At 57.9% G+C, this 21,125-nt stretch overlaps 2 protein-coding genes across 7 annotated transcripts in view; one reads left to right on the top strand and one right to left on the bottom strand.

The window, feature by feature from the left end:
* FAM222B (family with sequence similarity 222 member B) overlaps nucleotides 1–6,438 on the top strand; it is a 34,190-nt gene extending 27,752 nt beyond the window's left edge. For 5 of the 6 annotated variants that reach the window (XM_064467542.1, XM_064467539.1, XM_064467541.1 and 2 more), the window contains one exon: nucleotides 4,704–6,438. In XM_064467542.1, the coding sequence (XP_064323612.1) occupies nucleotides 4,721–6,289 (1,569 nt within the window). In that variant the 5' untranslated portion in view covers nucleotides 4,704–4,720 and the 3' untranslated portion in view covers nucleotides 6,290–6,438. Of the gene's footprint in view, nucleotides 1–1,027; nucleotides 2,590–4,703 lie in introns of those variants that run through there. The other variant, XM_064467544.1, reaches the window with a different exon arrangement.
* Nucleotides 6,439–13,930: 7,492 nt separating this feature from the next.
* TRAF4 (TNF receptor associated factor 4) lies at nucleotides 13,931–19,740 on the bottom strand. Its single transcript, XM_064467664.1, has 7 exons — nucleotides 19,494–19,740; nucleotides 16,866–16,917; nucleotides 16,402–16,506; nucleotides 16,162–16,323; nucleotides 15,669–15,830; nucleotides 15,440–15,595; nucleotides 13,931–15,021 (listed from the first exon to the last, which is right to left on the bottom strand). Exons 1-7 carry the CDS (start codon nucleotides 19,634–19,636, stop codon nucleotides 14,389–14,391), a joined length of 1,413 nt encoding a protein of 470 aa, XP_064323734.1. The 5' UTR covers nucleotides 19,637–19,740; the 3' UTR covers nucleotides 13,931–14,388.
* Nucleotides 19,741–21,125: the final 1,385 nt, after the last annotated feature.

The following is a 21,125-nucleotide window of genomic DNA, read 5'->3' as shown; positions in this document are numbered from 1 at the left end:
CGCTTCTCACGGACACAACGCGTGCTCCCCCCAGCACTTGAACGGCATTTATGCCGACTCCACGGGCTTGGTAACTGTAGTGACGCTTTTGGCAATAGTAAAAATCTTCACTCACAAAAGGACTTCCTTAGGTGGCGTGAAACTGGGCATCCGCCTCCTTTCTCTTTCCCATTTCCAGTTCGAGCTTCAGTGACGGAAACACGCCTTTGAAAAAGGGAGGCTGCTGTGGTGAGAACACGACTAGGTCCTCGCGTTACGTGGAGTCGCTTTGGTGGATCGGAAGGCTTAGTTCTGAAAGCAAATTGTTGAGGTTCACGTGAGGATAGCTGTGCACAGATCGGGTATTTGCTAATTACACGTTTACGAGGCAACGCGCTGTATGAGGGCAGTTTCTTAACCTGATGGTACCTGATGCTGCTTCTGAGAGCTGCTTATCCCCGTGCTGAAAGCCCTGCTGTATCCTGCTTAGCGAGGAGCTTCGGGGACTGCATTTAAAAGAATTTAGGACATAAAGTAGCTGGCAGGCACTGGCTGGCAGTGGTGATGCTCAGCTGTGCCCGTTTGTTCTGATTTATATGGAAAATGAAACTGCTCGTACAGACCTTGCTCACCCCTGCTGCAGATGTGTGTAAGATTAATTGGTGCGTTTCCCTCCGTACTGTATATGCACAAGCGCTCTAGCCCCTGGCCAAAGGAAAGCTGAGTTAATGAGCATTTTTAATGAACGGTGACTTGTGACTTTTGATGGGGGGTTGGAAGCAGCCTTTAATAATAGTGCTGTTGCTTTTCTAAAAGGCACAGAACTCCACAGGATAGCCTTTATTCAGACTTACAGTGTTTGTATTAATAATTTTTTAAGTGTAGTTTTCTGGATTAGACTTCTTATTAATGCTTAAAAATCCCCATTAGCTCAATTATCTTTTTTTTTTCTTATTCGCTTTCAAATAAGAGGTATTTTTCTTAAAGGTGGTCTGTGCAGTAGGAGTTTTGTAGATTAATATGCATGTATTTTTTTCCTTTAGAAACTGATCACTATGGGACTTCCAATTTCAGTATTTTTCTTTTAATTCTAACCTGCCTCACAGGAAGGGCCAACCCTGAAATTCATCCTTATCCATGCAGGGGATTTCTCACTGACTCCATATTGACATTCTCCCCTTCCTCCCAGTAACTCCAGTATAAACCTGACCAGTCAGCCGGGATACTTGAGGCAAGACTGTCGGGGCAGCGTCCGCAGCCGCAGCTGGATGAGGCAACCATGCCGCGGGGCCTGGGAGGAAAAGGGTGATTTTTCGTGACGGTGGTGCAAAGTCAAGGTTGGAAGGTACTTCTTGGAGAGCTTTTGGCTGGGGGGACAAAAGAGAGAAGAGCAGGTTGGGATCAGGAATGTGGGGTTGCCAGCTAAAATCGAGGTCTTTCTAGGGGTGAGGGCTCCTTCTGTAAAGCCTGTAGAGAAACTGCTGCAGCTGAGATTTTCATGCAGGAGATGGGCACAGCTGTTCCTCACTTGTCCCAGCGCGGATGCTCTCATTAGGGCAGGAATCCTGAAGGCCTGTTTGTATTTTGTTTAACGTTAATGAAAATTTACCCGTAGGCAGTTTTAAAAGCAGTGGGGTTTAAAGCCTTAATGCGAAATGCACTTTAAAATGTTACATCGCTGCTAAGGTGAGGCAGAGAAATACATCTCATTTCATGATAAAAATAGCTCCAGCGGTGAGACGCGCGCAGGAATGTGACCGGATGAATTGGTTGCCACAGGATTAGCGGGAGCGTGAACTTGCAGCTCACCAATTTATTGGGGTAATTGCTCATATGCACAGCTTCTACCTTACAGTAAACATGAAATAATTACATTTCAACAAAAGTATTCTGCCTTGCATTTACCATTAGGTAACTTTGTAGAGCTCATCCCACTGTTTTCTTGATGTAGCTTGTTCACCTGCCATCCTCCCCGTCATTTAATGGCCCGATCCAGAATCCTCACACTTGCGGTATTCTAATGCCAGCGTTTTCTTTCAGTCTGTTTTAGCCGATTTTCCATTCACTTAGTAACCAGACCTCATTGTTCTTTGCTGGTTTGTAGGTTATTTGTATGGGCTATTCACACTCTTGATCGCCCCATAATGCCTTTCTCCTAACTTTCATTTGTTGCCTTAATTACTCCGGTCATCGAATCTTGCCCGTGGAGCTACTAGCAAAGCACATTTTAAGCAGCACGTTGGGGCACTCGGAAGTACATCGCCTTGGTCAGACCTAAGTAGAATGGCCAAGGGAGTCCATAGAAAACGGAGCATAATCTTAGCTGTGCACAAAAGGGGCCCTGTGTGAAATGGTGGTTGGTGTCGGAAGATCCCATCCAAGGTAATTAAAAGGTGGTTCGCTGTTTGGTACGCTGCCAAACTTGATGTTGGTGCATCATTTCAGTTTGACCAAGGGTTTATTTTCTCTCGTCAGAGGAAGGAGCTCTTCCAGATTCGGGGATACAGATGTGTTGTTACCGGTAGCCGCAGCCTGGTCAAACGTTGCTGTTTTAGCTGCTTTCGAAAAACTTCATCGCAGTTCCCATATAACAGAAAAATAGGTGGTCGGGTAAAGGAATATTTAGTGTATCTGTTCAGTGTTTATATTTGCCACCTAATTTGCTGATCTGCCTACAGAAATGTAAACCAGGCTGGGAAATTTTTATGGTAAAGGTGTCTTAAAGTATCTACTTAATTTTTCATCTGAAAAATAAAGCTCTATGTGACAATGGCCCTAACTGTAACATAAACCATAACACAGACAGGAGCGGATTCCTTTGTCCGTTGTTGATGGTTCTTCTCTGATTGATGGTGAGTTGCAAGGGTCATCTCTTGGGGAAGAAACAGAGCTCAGCGGGCAATGGGCAGTGCTAAAAACAAAAGTTGGGAAGCTCATGAAGGCCTCGGCTGTTGAGGCAAGGTAGTACCGGCGCGCTCCATTCAGAGGCTCTTCTCTCCGCTCGGAGCACAGCCGCTTGCTCGGAAGGACAGCTACAAACCACCCGCCTGCCGCGGCAGGCACGGGGATATGAACAGAGGGGACGTTCGGGTTAATATCAAATGAGCATTGCCCTCGGTTAAGAGAAAGGGCGGTGTGTGGCAGTGTCGGGACAGCAGAGAGCAAGAGTATGACTGGGGCCGTGGTACGTGCTGTGCGAGAGATGCAGGACAGCCTGCTTGTAAAGCTTCCTATTTCACAAAAGGAGTTTTTAATATTTCTGTAATTATAATTTCTTCTGGTACCCATCTTATTTTCCATTTCCTGGCCCTTACTTTCTGACAGTGAGTGTTCTTCGAGCAGTGCTGCTCTCCCTCACCGGTGAGGGCTGGAAGCTGCAGGGTGCAAGGAGGGGTGGCTGGTACTCAGGCGTGAGCTGTATTCAGGAGCCTTTGGAAGCAATTTGCTTAAAAGAATCAGAGGTGGGTTTTCAAGAGGAAGGGCTGTTTGCCTGGGAGCATCAGGCTTTTTACTGGAGCATTAGAATTCCTTGGGTCAGAGGGCCAGGTGCAGGGCCAAGGTGCTCTTGGGCTCTGGAGGAGCTGGCTGATGCGTTTCCCTTCTTCCAGCGCAGCAGCAGATGGCACGGGGATGCTGGAAGTTTTAGCAAAAAGGATGGGCTGTTTTTTCCAGTAAACGGTTTACAAGGTTGGCGGGGAAGAAGCAAAAGCAAAATCAGATTGTCAAAGCTGCAAGCAATTATTTGAAGATTATAAAATCACTTCTAAAGCGGTAGTCCTGTAGGAGTTAGGCAGCACAGCTGTGGTAGGGGAACGGCCCAACTCTGCTTGGAATACGATTATAGTGAGAGAGGCACAAGCATTTCCCTAGATTCCTGAAGTTCTTTCCTGAAGCCCTTCGAGCTTGTGGGCAAGGTAGGTATCTGGTAAATCAGAGTAAGTGAAACACCACCCCCGCCTCCAGAAGTACCTTGTCTGTGTCTGGGGAGTAGTGTGTTCTTGATCTTGTGAGGTAATCACGTCGTTTTGCTGTGTGATACGAGGATGCTGCCGTTAGCGAGGTGCCACACTGAAAATGCAGCTGAAAAAATAATTGCAAGCCATCAAATAACGCACGTGTAGCCTCCTTCCATTTGCTGAACTTGGACTGACAAGGGCTTCCTAATGGACAAAAAGACGCTCAAAGTGCTTTCAGATGCCAGCATCTAGAAAAGAACTCAGATGTAAATGGAGGCTTGAGCTGAAGTGCTTCGTATGGTTCCCACCTCAGCATTACACGGGTTTAATGTTTAATTCATAACTTCCTCATTTCTGAATTAACACGGTAAAGATACTGAGAATGGCTTCAGAGCCATGGCGAGGCAGCCTTAAATTAAGAGAACAGAAACTACCCCGCCACACAAGCTGTAGGAAGTATTTCAAGCTGGAGACAACCCGATGTTTGTAGCGTGTTACCTGGTTTTGTCCAACTGAACGGTGGTCAAACCACTGGTTTCATTTTGCTCCCCGAGGCAGGTCTTGCCTTAAGCTGAACTGGGGGGTTGTGTTGGTCACCAGGTAGTGAAGGGAATGATGTATCTGGTACGAGATCTGCCGGTCTGGGAAGACGAAGGTCTTGCCTCTTGATTCCTTGGAGGTTTTCTACCCTTGTTGTGCAACTGTCTTGCCCTGGGGTTGATCCCTTGCTTACGAGAATCGGTACTGACGACTTTCCTTTCTCCACAGGGGACACTACACAGAAAATGAGATCTGCACAGTATCCTACCCCAGCAGAATTGGATGCTTATGCTAAGAAGGTCGCCAACAATCCACTGACTATAAAAATTTTTCCAAACAGTGTCAAGGTTCCCCAGAGGAAACACATACGCCGTACTGTGAACGGACTTGATACTTCGGGCCAGAGGTACAGTCCCTACCCGTCTCAGGCCACCACGAAAACAGGCCTCCTGGCGATAGTGAAATCTCCAGCGAAAGGAATTATCAAAGACTTTGACGGGACACGCACACGTCTGCTGCCGGAAGCGATGATGAATCCCCCTTCCACACCATACGTTGCACCTAGCACTTTAACCCACCCCCAGGCGCTTGCTCGCCAGCAGGCTCTCCAGCATGCACAGACTTTGCCGCACCCCCAGAGTATACCGCAGCCACAGACTTTGCAGCACCCTCAGGGTATACCACAGCCACAAAGCTTACCGCACCCTCAGGGGATACCGCAGCCGCAGACGCTGCCGCACCCTCAGAATATGCAGCAGCCGCAGGGCTTGCAGCATCCTCAGACCATGGCACACCAGACTCTGCAGCACCCCCCGAATCCTTTGCTGCAGCCAGGTTTACATGGAAGCAGAAAGATGCCGGATGCAGATGCGCCGCCGAATGTGACCGTGTCTACCTCAACCATTCCCCTCTCTATGGCTGCCACCCTGCAGCAGAACCAGCCACCGGACCTGAGCAGCATTGTGCACCAGATTAACCAGTTCTGCCAGGCCAGAGCTGGCATTAGCACTACCTCAGTATGTGAGGGACAGATCGCAAACCCCAGCCCTATAAGTCGCAACCTGCTTATCAATGCAAGTACCAGGGTATCTACTCACAATGTCCCTACACCCATGCCTTCCTGTGTAGTGAACCCTGTAGATCATGCTGCTGCTGCTATTCCTCCTGCCTCTGTTAATGTGCCCATGGTGAATATTAACAGGGTGCCGCCCGCGTACCAGAACGAAATCAAATCGGTTGCGTGGAACCAGCACCAGCTTGCACATCTGCAGCAAATGTGTGGGGATGCTGCTGGACCTGCTGGACTCGCAGGGAAGCACCCTCAGAGAGAGATCGCAGGGCAGAGTTTTCCTGGCAAAACTTCAAACTACCCTCAAGAACTGTGCATGGGCCAGTCGTTCAGCTTGAAGCCCCCCATCGAGAAGCCTACGCCTTCTCCGCCTGTGAACGGGTTGCAGGGACCCTTGCCATACACCAATGGGCACTATTTCCAGCCCATCTGGAATAACATTCTGCCCACGCCCAACAGTGACAGCTCTGGGTCCCAGGACCTCGCCATGCCTTTCCACGGGGGACAGCCAGCAGGAGCGCCGCTCGATTGCGCGGGAGGAACTCATTACAGAGCTGGAGCTGGCCCATCCAGCCAGAATAATGTGATGCAGACCATGGATTACCTAAGCGGGGACTTCCAGCAGTCCTGCTTCAGAGATCAGAGCATGGCCGTGCTGGGAAAAGTCCATCGGCCTCCCATGAACCGAGCACCTGAACCAACCGATAGTCGAAATCTTCATATTCAACACCCAGGGTATAGATAGGCTGCAGTCACTTTCACAGACAAAAATTAGAGGTTTAGTCTTAATTTTAATTAATAAGCAAGGCATTTTTAACTTGCAAACTTGTGTGATCATTATAGTAACCATTGGAAGAAGACATACTGTATATTTAAAAGCTTTGCTTACATGTTATCTATCTCCTTTATGCATCAAATATTTAACATGCCTTTTTGTTTCAAAGAATTTCATTACACTACTTCACGCCGCAGCTGTTTCCTCACCGCAGAATCCCCTTTGTGCAGCTTTTGCCTTCTGCTTAGTAGCTACTTGCTGGACTGATGTCGAGTTGCTGCAGGGTTTCGCAGTTGCATCTGTTCGCCAGCTCCGTAAAGAGCGAGGTAGCGTAGCTGCTTAAATTTCCATCTCAATTTCCTCTGAAGATTAAAAGCAACAAAATTTGTCAGCAAGCGGGGCTTATTTTCAACTCGAAAGCCCATTTCATTAATGCATTAAACATTGACCATTTGCACTGTCTAGAGGCCTCTTTAATCGAAAAAGAAGCCTACGTTTGAGAAGAGCTAGCTAGGGGGGTGTATTTAGGCATTAACATAGGAAGAAGCTTTTCGGCTGTTTCTTGCCGAGACGCCCACATTTATCATTCAGACTTTGTCCAAAGTCAAAAGTCTCTGGGAGGTTTTTCTGACACTTTTTTTTTTGTGTGTGTGGACAGGGTACAGAGGAGGGAGGAATGGCCGCTGGAGGACATAGGCAGCGTAGCTGCCGTAGGTAGCTGCTTTCTTTCCGTGTCGTATTTCCCTTCCCCGCTCCCCTTCGCCAGCGTAAGAGCTAGCTTTGCCTGAACCCCTCGCTGCTAGGAGTCTGGGCATCCTGATGTGAAGGGAATCCAGACCCACTGACAACTCCAAAAAGGGTTCAGCCGCTTCTCTGGTAGCTAGAATTCATTTCAGGGCGAGGAGAGGTAACTCGAGCTCATCTGTCCCTGGTGCAGTGGGCGGCGTGGCGCGGCAGCAGTCCCGGCGGGGCGGGGGGCGGTTGATCCGAAGCAAAGCTCCGCTCGCGAGCCGCTGCGGGACCGACGGTCCCGTATTCCCCTCCATCAAAACGCCGCAGCGGGTTTAATGGAACGATTTTCCTCCCTGGGAATTAGCGAGGCTGTTTATAACGTCCCTTTTTCCCAGGGTCTCGGTGCCTAACTCCTCCTGTTCCTGCCCCACGTCGCTTCCAGCAGCTAGGCGAGTCCGTGGCCGTAGGACACTAACTATTGGGTAACCTCAGCGTCTTGTTCTCCTCAGTGTACCGAAGCTACACCTTTCCTTTCTAACAGCCGAATTTGTTGTAAGTAGAAAATTTCTCATCTCTGTTAATGAGACTAATACTTGAACGTAATGATCACAACCAAGTTTGGAAATTAAAAAAGAAAAAAAAAAAAAAAAGCATTGATTCTTTATATGTACACTGGCTAAAAATATTGCTCTACACTGTAACTTTTAAGTGTAATATTTCTGTATGAATGTCGCCTGGTAGTGTGGGTTTGAGTAGCATTGTGTATGGGTGAACCCACTGGCCTCTGCCATCCACTGGCCTCCCTCACAGCCCTTCGAAAAACAAAGCCTTAAGTATTTGCTCCTTGAACTTTCCTTAACGAGCATGGTTTAAAAAAAAAACACAAACTTAAGACATCGTACAAAATTGAAAAAAAAAAAAATAACAAGTTTTGAAGTGACGTCATAGTTGGCTAGAGATTCTTAAAAGTTTTTCGTAAATGGAAAAATTAGAAGACATTTATTTGTATTTTTTTAATTTAGACGTGTAGTCCTGGGCTGTAACAAATATTTAGGTTTCAAAGCTTAGCAGAGTACGTTTTCTGACTCCTTGCGTAAGTTAGTACACTTAATATCATGTCATTATTTAAATTCTTTTAAGTGTACTATAAGCCGTTCTTTAGTGGTAACTCTTTAGCAAAGTTAAGCAATTTGACTAAAGACGGATTAAATTATGTGTTGGCTTGTGTTGCCTTATATTTAAAAAGGAAAAATTGCCTGATTGTGTTATGCCAAATGATAGCAACATGAAGTCCTAATTTATTGTTTATAATCGTATTCCTGCAGTCTTTGTGAAAACTGGTAAATATACATCTATGAAAGAACTAAAATCCTGAGGCTTTTCATGCAATATTTTTCTGAATACATGATATTGGAAGCCAAGGTTCGAGTCTGAAGCTGCTTCCCTGACAGTCTCCCCGTCGTCTTCCCCGTCCCGCTCCCCCAAATCGATCTAGGGCTGTGCTATGACTTTAACCTTTCCTGCCGAGTTAGTTACTGTAAGGTGTTCTGCTACCTGAATACATACCTTTTTACTAAATAAAATACTGCCATCTCCTCTGTTCCGTAGCCTGCTACAAATCTCAACCCAAACTGTTATTAAAAGCTAATTTTTTCCCTCCTGCTCCCCTCCCGAGGGAGAGACGGAGTCGAGTCCCGTGTCGTGGTGTTTGTGGAAGCGGTTTCGATGCCGGGGAGGCGCGGCGGCAGCGCGCCGTGCGCTGCTGGGGATTGCTCGCAGGTAGAGCCACGGCCTCGGAGACTTTGCCCGGTGCAGCAGGACCGGGAGGCAAAAATACTCCCGAGACGCATCCAGGTGGGACGTGGCTTGAAAAATAGGGATTGTTTTACTATTAAAATATCCTGAAATACTTCCTTTTGTTCTTGGAGTGAGATTTGTTTTCTTTAAACCAGCCCTTTTCCCTCCGGCCGCAGCCTGGCGCTGGTGGGCTCTCCTTCCTTCCCCTTCCCCGCTGCATCTTCCCTAAAGAGAATCGCCCGCCCTGCCCTGCTTCGCTCCCAGGTACGGCCTTTGGGAGCGGACCCGTGGGGCTCCCGGCACGGCCCCGCCGCTTACCCAGGGGCGCAAGGGGAGCGCGGCTGAGGCGCACCGGGGGCCGGCGTGCGGCAGGAGCCGCGCTCTCCTGGAGACGCTTGTCCACGCGCGGTTTTATTTCACGCTCTGCCCGGTGCAGAGCTAAGAGTAACCCGAAGGCCGGGGGCGCACCTTCGCCCGGGGCTCTCCCCGGGGCCCTGGCGCAGGTGGCTGCCGTGGATGGTGGAACCTCTGGGCTTCGTGCCGCCGTTCCCATCGCAGCGCTGGGCTCACAGGTCTGTCTTGTCTTCGCCTGTGGGTCGGCGGCTTCCTCCGCCTCCAGCACAAGGCTGCTCTTCCCCTGCTGGATCCTGGGCACTCGCAGGCGACAGTTCTGCTCCTTGAGGAGAGAGTAAGGTGTTCTCAGCTGTTCTCAGCTGTTTTCACTGCCTGTCAGCGCCGCAGCCTGTCCCCGGTGCTGTACCACCCTGCTGGAGCAGGATATCGCTGTCCCAGTGGTTCCTGGCACCCCCCTCGCCAGCTGGGGGTGGATTTTAGAAAGATCCTAGGGGGGATAAACATGAAAGTGGTGTAAACCCTTCCACGAGGAAGCTTCCATCTCTGACACGGCTTGTCTTTGGAGCAGGAGCTTTGAAGCTGTTCAGTCGCAAGCCCGGTTTGTTACAGCCCAAAGTTAACATTTTATACGCTCGTGAATTTTCTTTAAGCTTACGATGTGAAAGTCCCCCCCCGTGGGACTCGGCCGCTCCCTCAGAAACCCAACGGAAATGTTTGCTGGGGCTCGCCGGGGAGAGAACTGGGAATTGCTGCTGTATTTCATTAAACCCCAGACTGATGATAAACGCTGCTGCTTATGTGCTACGGGTAGGAGCTAGCGTGGTTTCTTTTGGTCCACAGGAAGAATAAAAGAGAGGGAGAGACCTGGTCCCGCCGCCCTTGTTCGATGCAGCGCGAGCGCGTGAGGCTCGCCTGGCCCTGGGCGGCGGCGCGGGGCGGGTGCCTGTCCCAGAGGGAATTCGGGGAAGGGTCCCCGTGGGTTTCTGGGGTATGAATGCGTCGGGCACGGCCTGGCTGCCCTTCTCTCGTGAGAGCACTGAGAAGGCCTGGGAAAACAAGAACTACAAAATCCGAGAGCCAGAAAGGTGCTGAAATGATTATTTTAAAAAAGGAGGCGGCGGCGGTTTAAGTGCTGTCGGGGTGAACTCGGAGAGAGTTTTGGCAACGGCTGCGAGGGTTGGGGCTGCCACGTGCCCTCAAGGGCTGCTTCCCCTGGCCAGGGGAGACATGGGGGTGCTCCATAAGCTGGACCTGGAGGCTCGTGCCCTTCAGAGCGCTGACCCCGTGGCGTGTGTCAGAAACACAGGGTTTTGCTTATTCACGCCATAATACAAAGTTTTCAAGGGGATTCATAACGTTTGTAGACCCCTTCTGGAAGCCAGGAGCCGCGAGGGTTTTCTCCCCTTTCCCGTGAGCGTACATCTGATTTAATCCGCGTGTTTGCGTCGCTAAGAGGGACGCAACCGCGCGAAGCCCATCTCTGCGCTGGTGCCGACAGCCGAGTGTCAGAAACCCTCTGACGGCAAAGCACTGCCTTTCGTACTGATGCCAGCGCTCCCCAGACACTCTTTGGTACCATTTCTGGGTTCCCACATGCTTTCCCGGGAATTTGGGCTAAACCAGGCAGCTTAGCCCAGCTGAGCTTAGCTGGGAAGAGCTCTAGCATCCCGAAAGGCCGTGCCGAGAGCAGCCGCTCCCTCCACCCACCCTTTGACTCTGCATCGCTGGAGCGCCTTCGGTGTCTGGGTTCTTCATCTGTACCCCACAACGGGAGGAATCCCTCCTGCAAAGCTTCTTCAGGAGACGCCTACCTTGCCTTTGCGCTTAGACCCGGAGCAAAGCGCTGGTGCGATAACGAGCCAGCGAGGACTTTGGCGTGAGCAGCTGCTGCCCCCGCTGTGGAGCTACCTGCTGCCGCAGTAACCGCGCCGAAGGCTTCTGGCAGCCGGCAGACTAAGATTCAGCCTTTTAGAACTCCTCCTTTTGGGCGAAACAGGGATTTCTTCCAAAGATTTAATTGCTGTGTTTGCTTTCCCCCCTACACTGAGCTCACCGTACCCGGGTAGACGGTGGGGGGGATGCGAACGTTGAGTTTGGCCCGAGGCAGGCACCGCGCCGAGGTGTCCGTCGCCGGCGGCACATTGTCTCACGGTGGAGGAGCGACGGCTGCAGGGGCTGCAAAAAATAAATCAGAGCTGAAAAAAGTCCTGCCCGATGGGGGGGTCCTGGAGGGTCACGTGGGGGTGGGGAGCCAAGGGAAAGGGGCGCTTTGAAGTCAGCTCCTCGCCTTCTGGCGCGGGGCGCTCACGGCGGACACCGAGCAACGGCCGCCTTTCGCCTGCTCCTCCAGTGCTCAGCAAGGCCAAACTGCAATAAAATTACTGGAGTAGTTTATCTAATTAGTTTAAGTTAATTTCAATTTTAGGCCCAGCCGGAATTTTAATAAAGGATGTGAAGAGCAAATTTGTCTTGCATTTTTCTCCTGATGAAATATTAATGTCTGGTTCAGCCGTCTCGGCTAAGAAGCGTCAATAATCAGCACAAACCGGGGCTCCACCGCCGGAGCAGTAGATGACGTGGGTTTTGCCAAAAATTCTCCCCGTCTGCACCCCAAAGGCGGGGTAAGGGGTGAGCAGGCGTTGGAGTTTGGTTCGATAAGGGCAGCGCCAGCGTGGCTGGGGCTTAACCAAGCCCAGCGCCGGCCCCTGCCAGCCGGGCCGGGGGCTTCCTCCACTTATAGGGCATTTAATAACGCTTGAGCATCTTGTGCGATACCCAGCCAGCATCCAAGCCCCGTTGGGGCAATGCAGCAGGGAGCAAGCTGGCAGGGTCTGGGCTTTTGGAATAAAGCATCAAACCAACAACTTTCCAGGAAGTTTATTTTTAAACCTAATATTTGAAGCTAAATTTAGCAGCAAATTGATTTTTTTTTTCTCCCCCCCTCCATCCATATTAAGAGCCTCACCCCCCCCAGCTTCACAACCCGGGTCTTGCAGCGGATTCACACCCACCCCCCCTACATCACCACCCATTTTAAGACGGTTAAGAGGAGCTCCAAGATCCAGCTGACATTTCCAGGCGGGCGCCGCAGGGCGCCGTGGCCCCGGGCGCAGCCGTGCGGGGCTGGGCACCGCGGGCGAGCGGCGCCTGACGGCAGAGGCCGCGTTTATGATCGGCGAGGGGAAAAGAAAAATGGGGGGGGATCGGTGGGGGGGTGGGACCCAAGCAGGGACGGCAGAGAGGGCCGCAAATGGGGCTGAGGCAGGGCAGGGTCACGCTCGCCGGCTCCCTGGGTTTATTTTCCCTCTCTGCTCCCAGCGTGGCTTCCCGGCACCGGGCTTTCAATGGGCACAGCCAGGGGGTGCCATGCAGGCTCTCACCGGCACCGCTTTGCCACAACAGTGATTTAATCTACAGTAAATAATCTACGGATTGTTGGGGTTTTTTAAATAAGGTGACTGGAGTGCGACAAGAGGCTGCCAACGTGCTGCTGTGTGGCCTGGCTACAGGAACAGGACCGGTCCTGTGCTCTGTGTGTGTGTACACATAACTATAGAAATAAAATGTATATAATAAATAAAATATAAAAATAAAATATATATAAATAAAATCTATGCAGGTCAGGCTGATGCTTTTGCCCTGATGTAGCTCAGGCCACGTCAGGCCGAACCAGGGCAAAAAGCAGGTTATGGCTCTGTAGGAGAAAAGAACTAATAACGGGAGAACGTGCCGTAGAGCAGCGGGGTTTGGCACCGGTGAATGCCATCGGGGTGGGGGGGGGGGCTGCGGTGCCGCTCGGCCATCCCCGGGGCACAGCCTGGGCATTGCGCGGGGCTCCCTGCGGCAGGATGGCACTGGGCGCCAGTACAGACTGATACTGGGCACCAGAATGGGCCGACACTGGGCAGCAGCACAGGGCAAGCAGCGGCACCAGTATGGACAGGAACCGGGCAGCGGTGGGGGTTGGCACTGGGCCCCAGGACTGGTGGGCATCAGGCACCAGTATGGCTTTGCTTTCGGCTCCACTCTAGGAAAGGCATTGGGCACCAGTAGGGGCAAGAACTGGGCACCAGTATGGGCAGGAGGCTCACCCCGTTCCCCAGGGCCAGCGGGTGCCCCCCCCCAGCCCAGCCAGGGCCACAGGGTGCAGCTAATTAGGGGCTAATTGTGTTAAGCTGGAGCAGCACTAATGCAATTGTGGGATTAGCCTGCGGAGATGGTGACACCCCACCCCACCCCCCCCATTGCTGCTGGGGTGATTTGGGGGGGGGGACGAACACAAACACCTGGGACCGGATCCAGCTGGGCCCCCCCCAACCTGCCCTGGTGCCCCTCCAGCCATTGCCCACCCACCCATTTCTGCTCCGCATCCCTGCCTCCCCCCGCCCAGGGCTGTAACTGCCCCAGAGCTAACGAAGGGATGGTGAGACTGGGATGGGGATGGGGCGGGGCTGCAGGACAACAGCACCCCGGGGCTGGTGACACCCCCTCCCCTGCTGTCCCCACTGCCGGCGATTACCGAATTAACCGGCTCCATCTGAGCCCGTCTGCTGCTGGGATGTGGGTCAGGGATTACCCCCCCGCCGTGCCCCCCAGCCCAGCCTGGCTCTCCCTGTCCCCAGCACCCACGGCTACACCCCCGGGCCGGCAGGGGCTGGGGACAGGGGTCCCGTGTCATCCCCACCCCCCAGGCCCCGGCCAGGCGGAGGAAGGAGGTTCAGGCAGCCGTAATAAATACAAGAAAACTTTATTGAAAAAAAAAAAAGAGGTGGGGAGGGGGCAGCAGGCCCCGGCCCGGGGTAATAAATAACAACCGTGCTCCCGGGGGGCACCAGCTTACAAAATATGGCTCTGGGCAGTGGGGTCCCGCAGGGTCCCCAGCGAGGCTGGCGGGGGCGGCCGGGCGCCCCGGTGAGAGGCGTGGGGGGCCCAGCCCCCTCGGCACACCTGGGCACCTGAGAAGGGGCTGCTCTGGGGGGGGGCAGCTGGGGCTGCAGCGGGGTCCCAGCCCCGGGAGGGACATGGAAAGGGGCAGCCCCAGCCCCTGCCTACCTGAGAGCCAGCGGCTGCGGCCACGGCGGCATCCCCGGGCCGGGGGCACCGGCTGCGGGCAGGGGCTCAGCACCATGTGGGGTACCCCAGGGTGGGCGCCCGGCTCGGGTCCTGTCCCCCCGGGGCAGCGGGGCTCAGGCCAGGATCTTCTGGGGGATCTCCACCGAGGCTTTGATGAAGATGGCGTTGTCCCGCACGTAGTTCCGCTTCTTGATGTCCTCGTGGGAGATGAACTTGGGGTAGCCGAAGCCCAGGGTGCTCTCATCCAGGGAGCTGCGCGAAGCCCCCGGCTTCTGGAAGTTTTTCCAGTTGGGATCAGGGTGGAAGGTCTCGGTGATGTGCTGGGGCTTGGAGAGCGAGGGGTCACTCTGGTCCAGCAAGGAGAAGGTGACGCGGTAGGAGAAGGGCCACTCCAGCAGGTTGTCGTACTCGCCCGGCAGCACGCGGATGTAGACGGAGAGGTGGCTGCTCTCCCCGCTCCCGTTGCCGTTGAGGAAAGCCGAGACCTGGAGCTTGTAGCCGTACTTGTGGGTGTAGAAAGGGGGGCTGAAGAACTCGTAGTTGCTGCGGGCTTTGGCCTCCTGCAGCTTGCGGGCGTAGTCGGCGATCTTCCAGATGAGGGTCCCGTCGCTGCTCACCGACAGCTCCTCCACGTCCCGCCGCAGCTCGAGGATCTCCTGCCGCTGCCGGCTCACCAGGGCGCACACCATCCCCAGGTGGGCCTTGGTGCTCTCCTCCAGGTGCCGGCCCATGGCCAGCTTGGGGCACTGCGGGGACAGCGGGACGTCATCGGGGGGGTGCCGGGGGCACGGGACGGCGTGGGGACATGGGGTGGGACAGGGCAGGAGAAGAACGCCGTGGGCGTGTCAGGGAGATGCTGTTGGAGTATGGGGGTACTGGAGCAGGGCGGCACAGGGGTGCTGTGGGGACACCTGGTTGGGATGGCGTGGGGACAGTTGGGTGGCAAAGCGCCACAGGGGTGAGGCAGGACAAAGAAGGGGACACCACGGAGCCACACAGCTGGGACAGAGCAGAACTGGGACGCCGCAGGGGATGGGACAGGTGTCAGGGCAGGAGAGGTGTGGGGACGCTGTGGGGCACAGACACGCCATGGTGGGGATGTTAGGGATGCCAGGGCGGGATGGCCATGGGGACACCAGCACGGTGGCATGGTGACACACTCACCCGGTGCTTGCAGCCAGCTTCCTTGAAGGGGCACAGCAGCATGGCAGTGTTGCAGCTCTCCTTGAGGTGGGTGGGCATGTCCTCCCGGGCGATGCTGGGCGTCCCGCACTGGTTGGGGCAGGGCATGGGGTACCGCGGACACTGGTACTGGTGGTTCTGAGGACAGAGGGTGGCCGTCAGCCGGGGCCGGCAGCCGGCGGGGCGAGGGTCCCCGTGGACCCTGTCTCACCTGGATGGTGTCAAAGACGAACTCCTTGGTGCAGTAGGTGCAGGGCTGGGTGCGCTTGGGGCACTCGGCCAGGGCGTGCTGGGACAGCAGGCGCCGCATCATGCGGGCCCCGCACTTGTTCTCGCAGTACACGCTCTCCTGGGGACACGTGCCCTGGTGGCTCTGGGGACCACAGCAGCATCGTCATCTTCCTGCTGCCCACGCCAGCCCTGCCCGGGACGGGCACATGCGGTGCCCCCCACAGCCAGGCTGTGTCCTCCATGGTGTCCCCCACCCAAGCTCCATCCCCATGGTCAGGTTGCGTCCCCATGGTGCCCTGCAGCCCATCTAGGTCCCCACACTGCACCCCATATTGCACCCCCCCAACCTGGCTACACCCCGCCCTGGTGCCCCCAGCCGGGCCATGCCCCCCTGAAACCCCTATCATTTGTGTCCCCCAGGGTGTCCCCACCACGGCCATGCCCCCCGGCATGGTGCCCCCCCCAGCGCCCACCTCGAAGGCCTCCCCGGTGAAGTCGCTGGCGCAGAACTCGCACTTGACCCGGCGCTTGGGGCAGCCGTGCTGGACGTGCTCGGGCAGGTCGCGGCGGCTCAGCTTGGTGCTGCACCGGTTGGGGCACGGGATGACGTTGAAGCCGCAGGTGCCAAGATGGGCCTGGGGGGCATAAAGGTGGTGAGGGGGGTGCTGTGGGGTGCAGCCTGGGCCCCCCCACCGCATCCTGCCGGACCCTACCTGGAGGTGCTTGATGAGCCCGTTCCAGCGGCAGCCCTCCTCGCTGTGGATGCAGCGGATGGCCAGGCTCAGCACCTGCGCCTCCAGCTCCGGGTCGGGGTAGATCTGGGGAGGCGGCACCGGGGCGTCAGCATCCCGCGCCAGGCTGCGGGGGCACACGGAGCCCCCAGCCCAGCCCAGCCTGGCCGGCAGCCGCAGGCACGCTGCCCGCGGCCGGATCCCCCCCGCCGGCACACGAACAAGCGCCCTTTGTCGGGAGCGGGTTTCCGTTCCCCCGGCCCCGCGGCACAAAGGGCTCTTGCTTCCGCAGGGGGCGGCTGTGCCAGGCCGGGGCGGCTGTGCCAGGCTGGCGCGGCTGTGCCAGGCAGGTGTGCGGAGCCCGGGGCTGGGCCCTTGGTGGGGGGCACAGGTGATGGGGGCGTCCCCCCCCAGAGCAGGGTACCCCAGCCAGGTGCTGGCCTCACCTTGGCATAATCCAGGGGCAACTGGTCCTCTGGGCACTTGAAAACGCCTTCGCTGCAAGACACAGAGAGGGGTCAGGATCACTCGGGGTTGGGGAACGGCGTGTCCCCAGGGAGCCACGATGTCCCATGGGGTCCCCGCCATCCCACCCCAGGACATCGGCGCTGCCCTTCCGCCGCTGAGTGTTCACCCCGTGCCAAATCCAGCCGCAACCCTCGGGGGAGCCGTGGCTCTAATCCCGCTCCATCTGTCTGAGCTGGGAAATGCCCCCGCCAGACGCACCCCCAGGCAGCCCCCCACCCCCACCCCCGCCAAAGCCAGGCACAGCAGCCACTGTCCCCTGGGGGCCTGGGCCAGCCGCTGCGAGCATGGCACCATCTGGAGCCCCCACAACCCCCTCACCCACCCAGGCCCCCCAGGATTAAGGCAGGGTGCCGGTGGCTGGGCAGGAGCGGTGCTGACGGAGGCCACGGGCGCCCACAGCCCCAGGTGCTGGGGCCCAGGCAGGATGGGGGCAGCGGGGGGGCAACAGCTGGGCGCCAGATGTGCAGCCCGGATGTGTGGCCCCGGGGCTCCTGCTCCGCAGGAAACGGCCCCACCAGCCACTGCAGTGAGCTGGGACTGGGCAGGGGGGCCAGGCAGCCGCTCTGGAGGGGTCCCCATCCTGCTGGGCCCCCAGGACGGGGTGGTGCTCCCGAGGTGGGAATGGTCCCGCTCAGCCCCGACCTGCGGAGGGGCAGCGTTGGGTGGAGGGACGTGGATGGGGCCAAACAGCCCGATGGACTCTGGGGCGCGAGGCCGTGGGTGCTGCCCACAGAGACACACACCAGGGACACGCAGGGACCCCGGGTGTCCCCGAGGTGGCTCTGGATAAGGCCGCAAAGTCATGCTGCCCGCACGCAGCCCCCGCACATCTAATCGCCGCGCGGCCTTGGCAGGCGCTGGTGCGGCCTTGGCCGGGGCTGCCAAGTGGGTGCGAGATGGTAGGACGGAGCCAGCGGTGCCTCCGGGAACGTGCTGCCCTGGGATACCCAGGCACGGCGCGGTGACATCCCCCGCAGCCACAACGCCCGTGCTGGGGGGGGACCAAGTGACTGCCAGGAAAACCAGCCCAGCGCTTTGGGGTGTGACCCCCGCGGGGCACGGCCGCATCCAGCCCTGCCACGTGCCCGGTCTGTTCACACAGGGTGTTTCTGTGAGAGTCACCAGGCACCTGCCGAGATAAGCTGCTCCCGGCTGGGGTTGGGCACCCAGCCCTTTCTGGGGAGCCCACAGCCTGCATCGCCCACGGTTGGCATCGCTCCATGGTTGGCATCGCCCCACGGCTGGCATCGCCTTGCTCCCTCTCTGGGGCCAGCCAGCCCTGCCTGCACCCCATGCACGGTGTCGGGGTGCTGCGGCTAGCGGGGAAGTGGGATGGCAACCCAAAGCCAGCGCCTAATCCCCGACAAAGCCTCCCCATTCCTCACGCTCGGCCGGGCAGGGAATGTGCTGAGGCAGCGCCCGGGGGGGACCCGTCCTTGCCTCTGACCTTCGCCGTGTGCTGGGGTGCAGCGAGGTGATGGGTCGGGGGACGCCCTGGCTCCTCCCAGCACCCCCTGACACCCCCAGCACCCACCCCGGCACCACGCAGGGCTGGTTGGCTCAGCCCATGAGACCCCCAAACCTGATCTGGTGCAAACAGAGGGGCTCATTGGGGGGGACCCCGGTGTCCAGCTGCTCCATTAGAGCCGGGGTGCCCGTGGGGTGGTTGCGGGAGGGGTGCGGGGTCGCTGGCTGGCGTGGGCCCCGGGAACGCCTGGTTTCACAGAAACCAGCCCGCAGCAGCCGTGCCCGCGGGGCCCCCGGCCCGGGCAAAGGTCGTCTCGGTGGGGTGAGGCGCAGCCGGAGGCGGCAGCGGAAACCGGGCCGCAGGGTGACGATCCGCACCGCTGCACGCCCGGCCCGGGGGGCACGGACACCCCCTCGCCGTGCCCCCCGTGAGACCCCCGGCCCCGCAGCGGGCACGGCGGCCAAGAGCAGGCAGCCGGTACCTGGGCCGGGGGCTGCCAGACCGCTGCGGGGGGTGGGAGTGGGAAGGGGCCCCATTCTTTCACTCCCAGCGAGCACCCACGGCCGGGTCACGCTCACCCGTGGGTCCCCCCACCCCCTCGGTCGCTTTACCGGCGGGGCCGGGGCAGGAAGGAGTTAAACGTAAATCTTGACAAGCGCTCGAAACTCGCCGCTCCGGGTTTCACCCGGCCCTCCTCTTCCTCCTCTTCCTCCTCCTCCTCACCGAGAGGGGCCACGGGCCGCTGCACCCCGCGGGGCGGCTGTCACGGGCTGGGCGCGTCCCGCACCCCCTCCTCGACCCGGGGCACCCTCGGGGCACCCCGCACTCCCCACCCCGGGGCACCTCGCGGCACCCTGCACTCCTTCCGCAGCCCGGGGCACCCCGGGGCACCCCGCACCCCTTCCCCGGGGCACCCCGGCGTGCGGGGCGGCCCCGCACCCGCCAGCGACACCCGGGACCGTCCCCCCCGCCCCCAGGGGTGCGGAACCCCGCATCTGGGGGGGGGGGGGGGGGTGGAAGAAGGGGTGCGCTGCGTGACGTCATGGCGGGGCGGCCTTGACGTCACGGCGGAGCTCACCTGAGGAACTCCTGCAGGCAGGTGTCGCAGAAGCGGTGGCCGCAGGTGGAGACGCGGACGGGCTCCCGCATGGGCTTCCCGCAGAGCGGGCACAGCACCCGCCGCCGCGGCCGCTCCAGCAGCTTGTAGTCGTAGCCCGGCATCCCGCAGCCCGGCCCCGGCCCCGCGCCGTCCCGCTCGGCCCCGCTCGGCTCCGCGCTCGGCGCCGGCTCCGCCCGGGGGCCGGACGGGGCGGTGGGAGCGGCCTGAGACCGCCCCGCGCCCGGCCCCGCCTCCCCCCGCCCCGCACCCCGCCAGCGCGGGGCACCGCGCCGGCCACGGCCGCCCCCGGGGGCGTGGGGGGGCTCCGCATCCCGCACGGCCGCCCCCAGGAGCCCCACATCACGCACAGACACTCCCGGGACCCCCACATCCCGCACAGCCGCCCCCAGGAGCCCCACATCACGCACAGACACTCCCGGGACCCCCACATCCTGCACAGCCGCCCCCAGGAGCCCCACATCACGCACAGACACTCCCGGGACCCCCACATCCCGCACAGCCCCCCCCCAGGAGCCCCACATCACGCACAGCAACCACCGGGGGAGCACGGGGTCCCCTCCGTACATCATGCACAGCCATCCCGGGGGTCTGGGGACCCCCACATCACACACAGCAACCACCGGGGTCTGGAGAGCCCCATATCACGCACAGCCACCCCCGGGAGCCCCCACATCACGCACAGCCACCCCCAGGGGCATGGGGAGGCCCACATCATGCGCAGACATCCCTGGGACTCCCACATTATGCACAGCCACCCCCAGGGTGTGCGGACCCCCCATATCACACCCAGCCACCCCAGGGGCTTGTGCACAACCTGCAGAGCCCCTCCCGAGCCCAGCCGCAGCCTCCCCTGGCCCAGGGCTGGGCTCTGGCTGTGGGGAGGGGGCACACACCAGGGAGGGGGCGCACACCCCACTGTCCTCGCCCACCCTGTGTCCCCTCCCTGGCAGCCCTGGCTCAGCCCCAGTAGCCCCATGCTCCCCCCAGAGCGAGGCCTTGGGGGGGATGGGCTGGGAGACGGCTCCCACACCCACCCCTGCCCCAGAGAGCGACCTGTGTCCCAGCCACCACCCACGGCATGAGCTGGGCAATGGCAGAGCAGGACATGGAGGTGCTGCCCTGAGCTCCCCCCCAGCACCACAGGACCCTGCACTCCCACGGCTTCTTGGTGCTCGGAGCTTGTGCCGCAGGCTGCAGCCCTCCAGCCCGTGGTGTCTAACCTCCTAGCGAGGGCTCGGAGGAGGGAGAATAAAAGAAAAACCCGTCTGGCTCCAGCCCCCACTTCACTCTTTCAGAAACCGGAGCAGCATATGGGAGTATTTGCCCCTTTCCCTGGAGATGGCGACGAGCAGATGACAGGCTGCGAGCATGTGTTAGTCCCACCAACGCGCGCTCCAGCCAGCTTCCCATTAAGGGCGGCAGTTGCTCCAGACCCAAATGTTAGCAGTTTTCAATTAGCAAATGGCAGAGGAGAGGGATTCCTGGGGGACACGCTGAGCAAGTCAAGCTCTATCACTTGTCACTCAAGGAGCTCACGTTACCCTTCTCCCCAAGAGGCTCTGCTTAAAATAAAATCCTCCGGCAGCCCGG

Source organism: Phalacrocorax carbo, chromosome 17 (genome assembly GCF_963921805.1).
Source record: "Phalacrocorax carbo chromosome 17, bPhaCar2.1, whole genome shotgun sequence".
NCBI lineage: Eukaryota > Metazoa > Chordata > Aves > Suliformes > Phalacrocoracidae > Phalacrocorax > Phalacrocorax carbo.
Note: the sequence above shows the minus strand (reverse complement) of the source record. Positions and strands in the feature narration are given on the sequence as shown.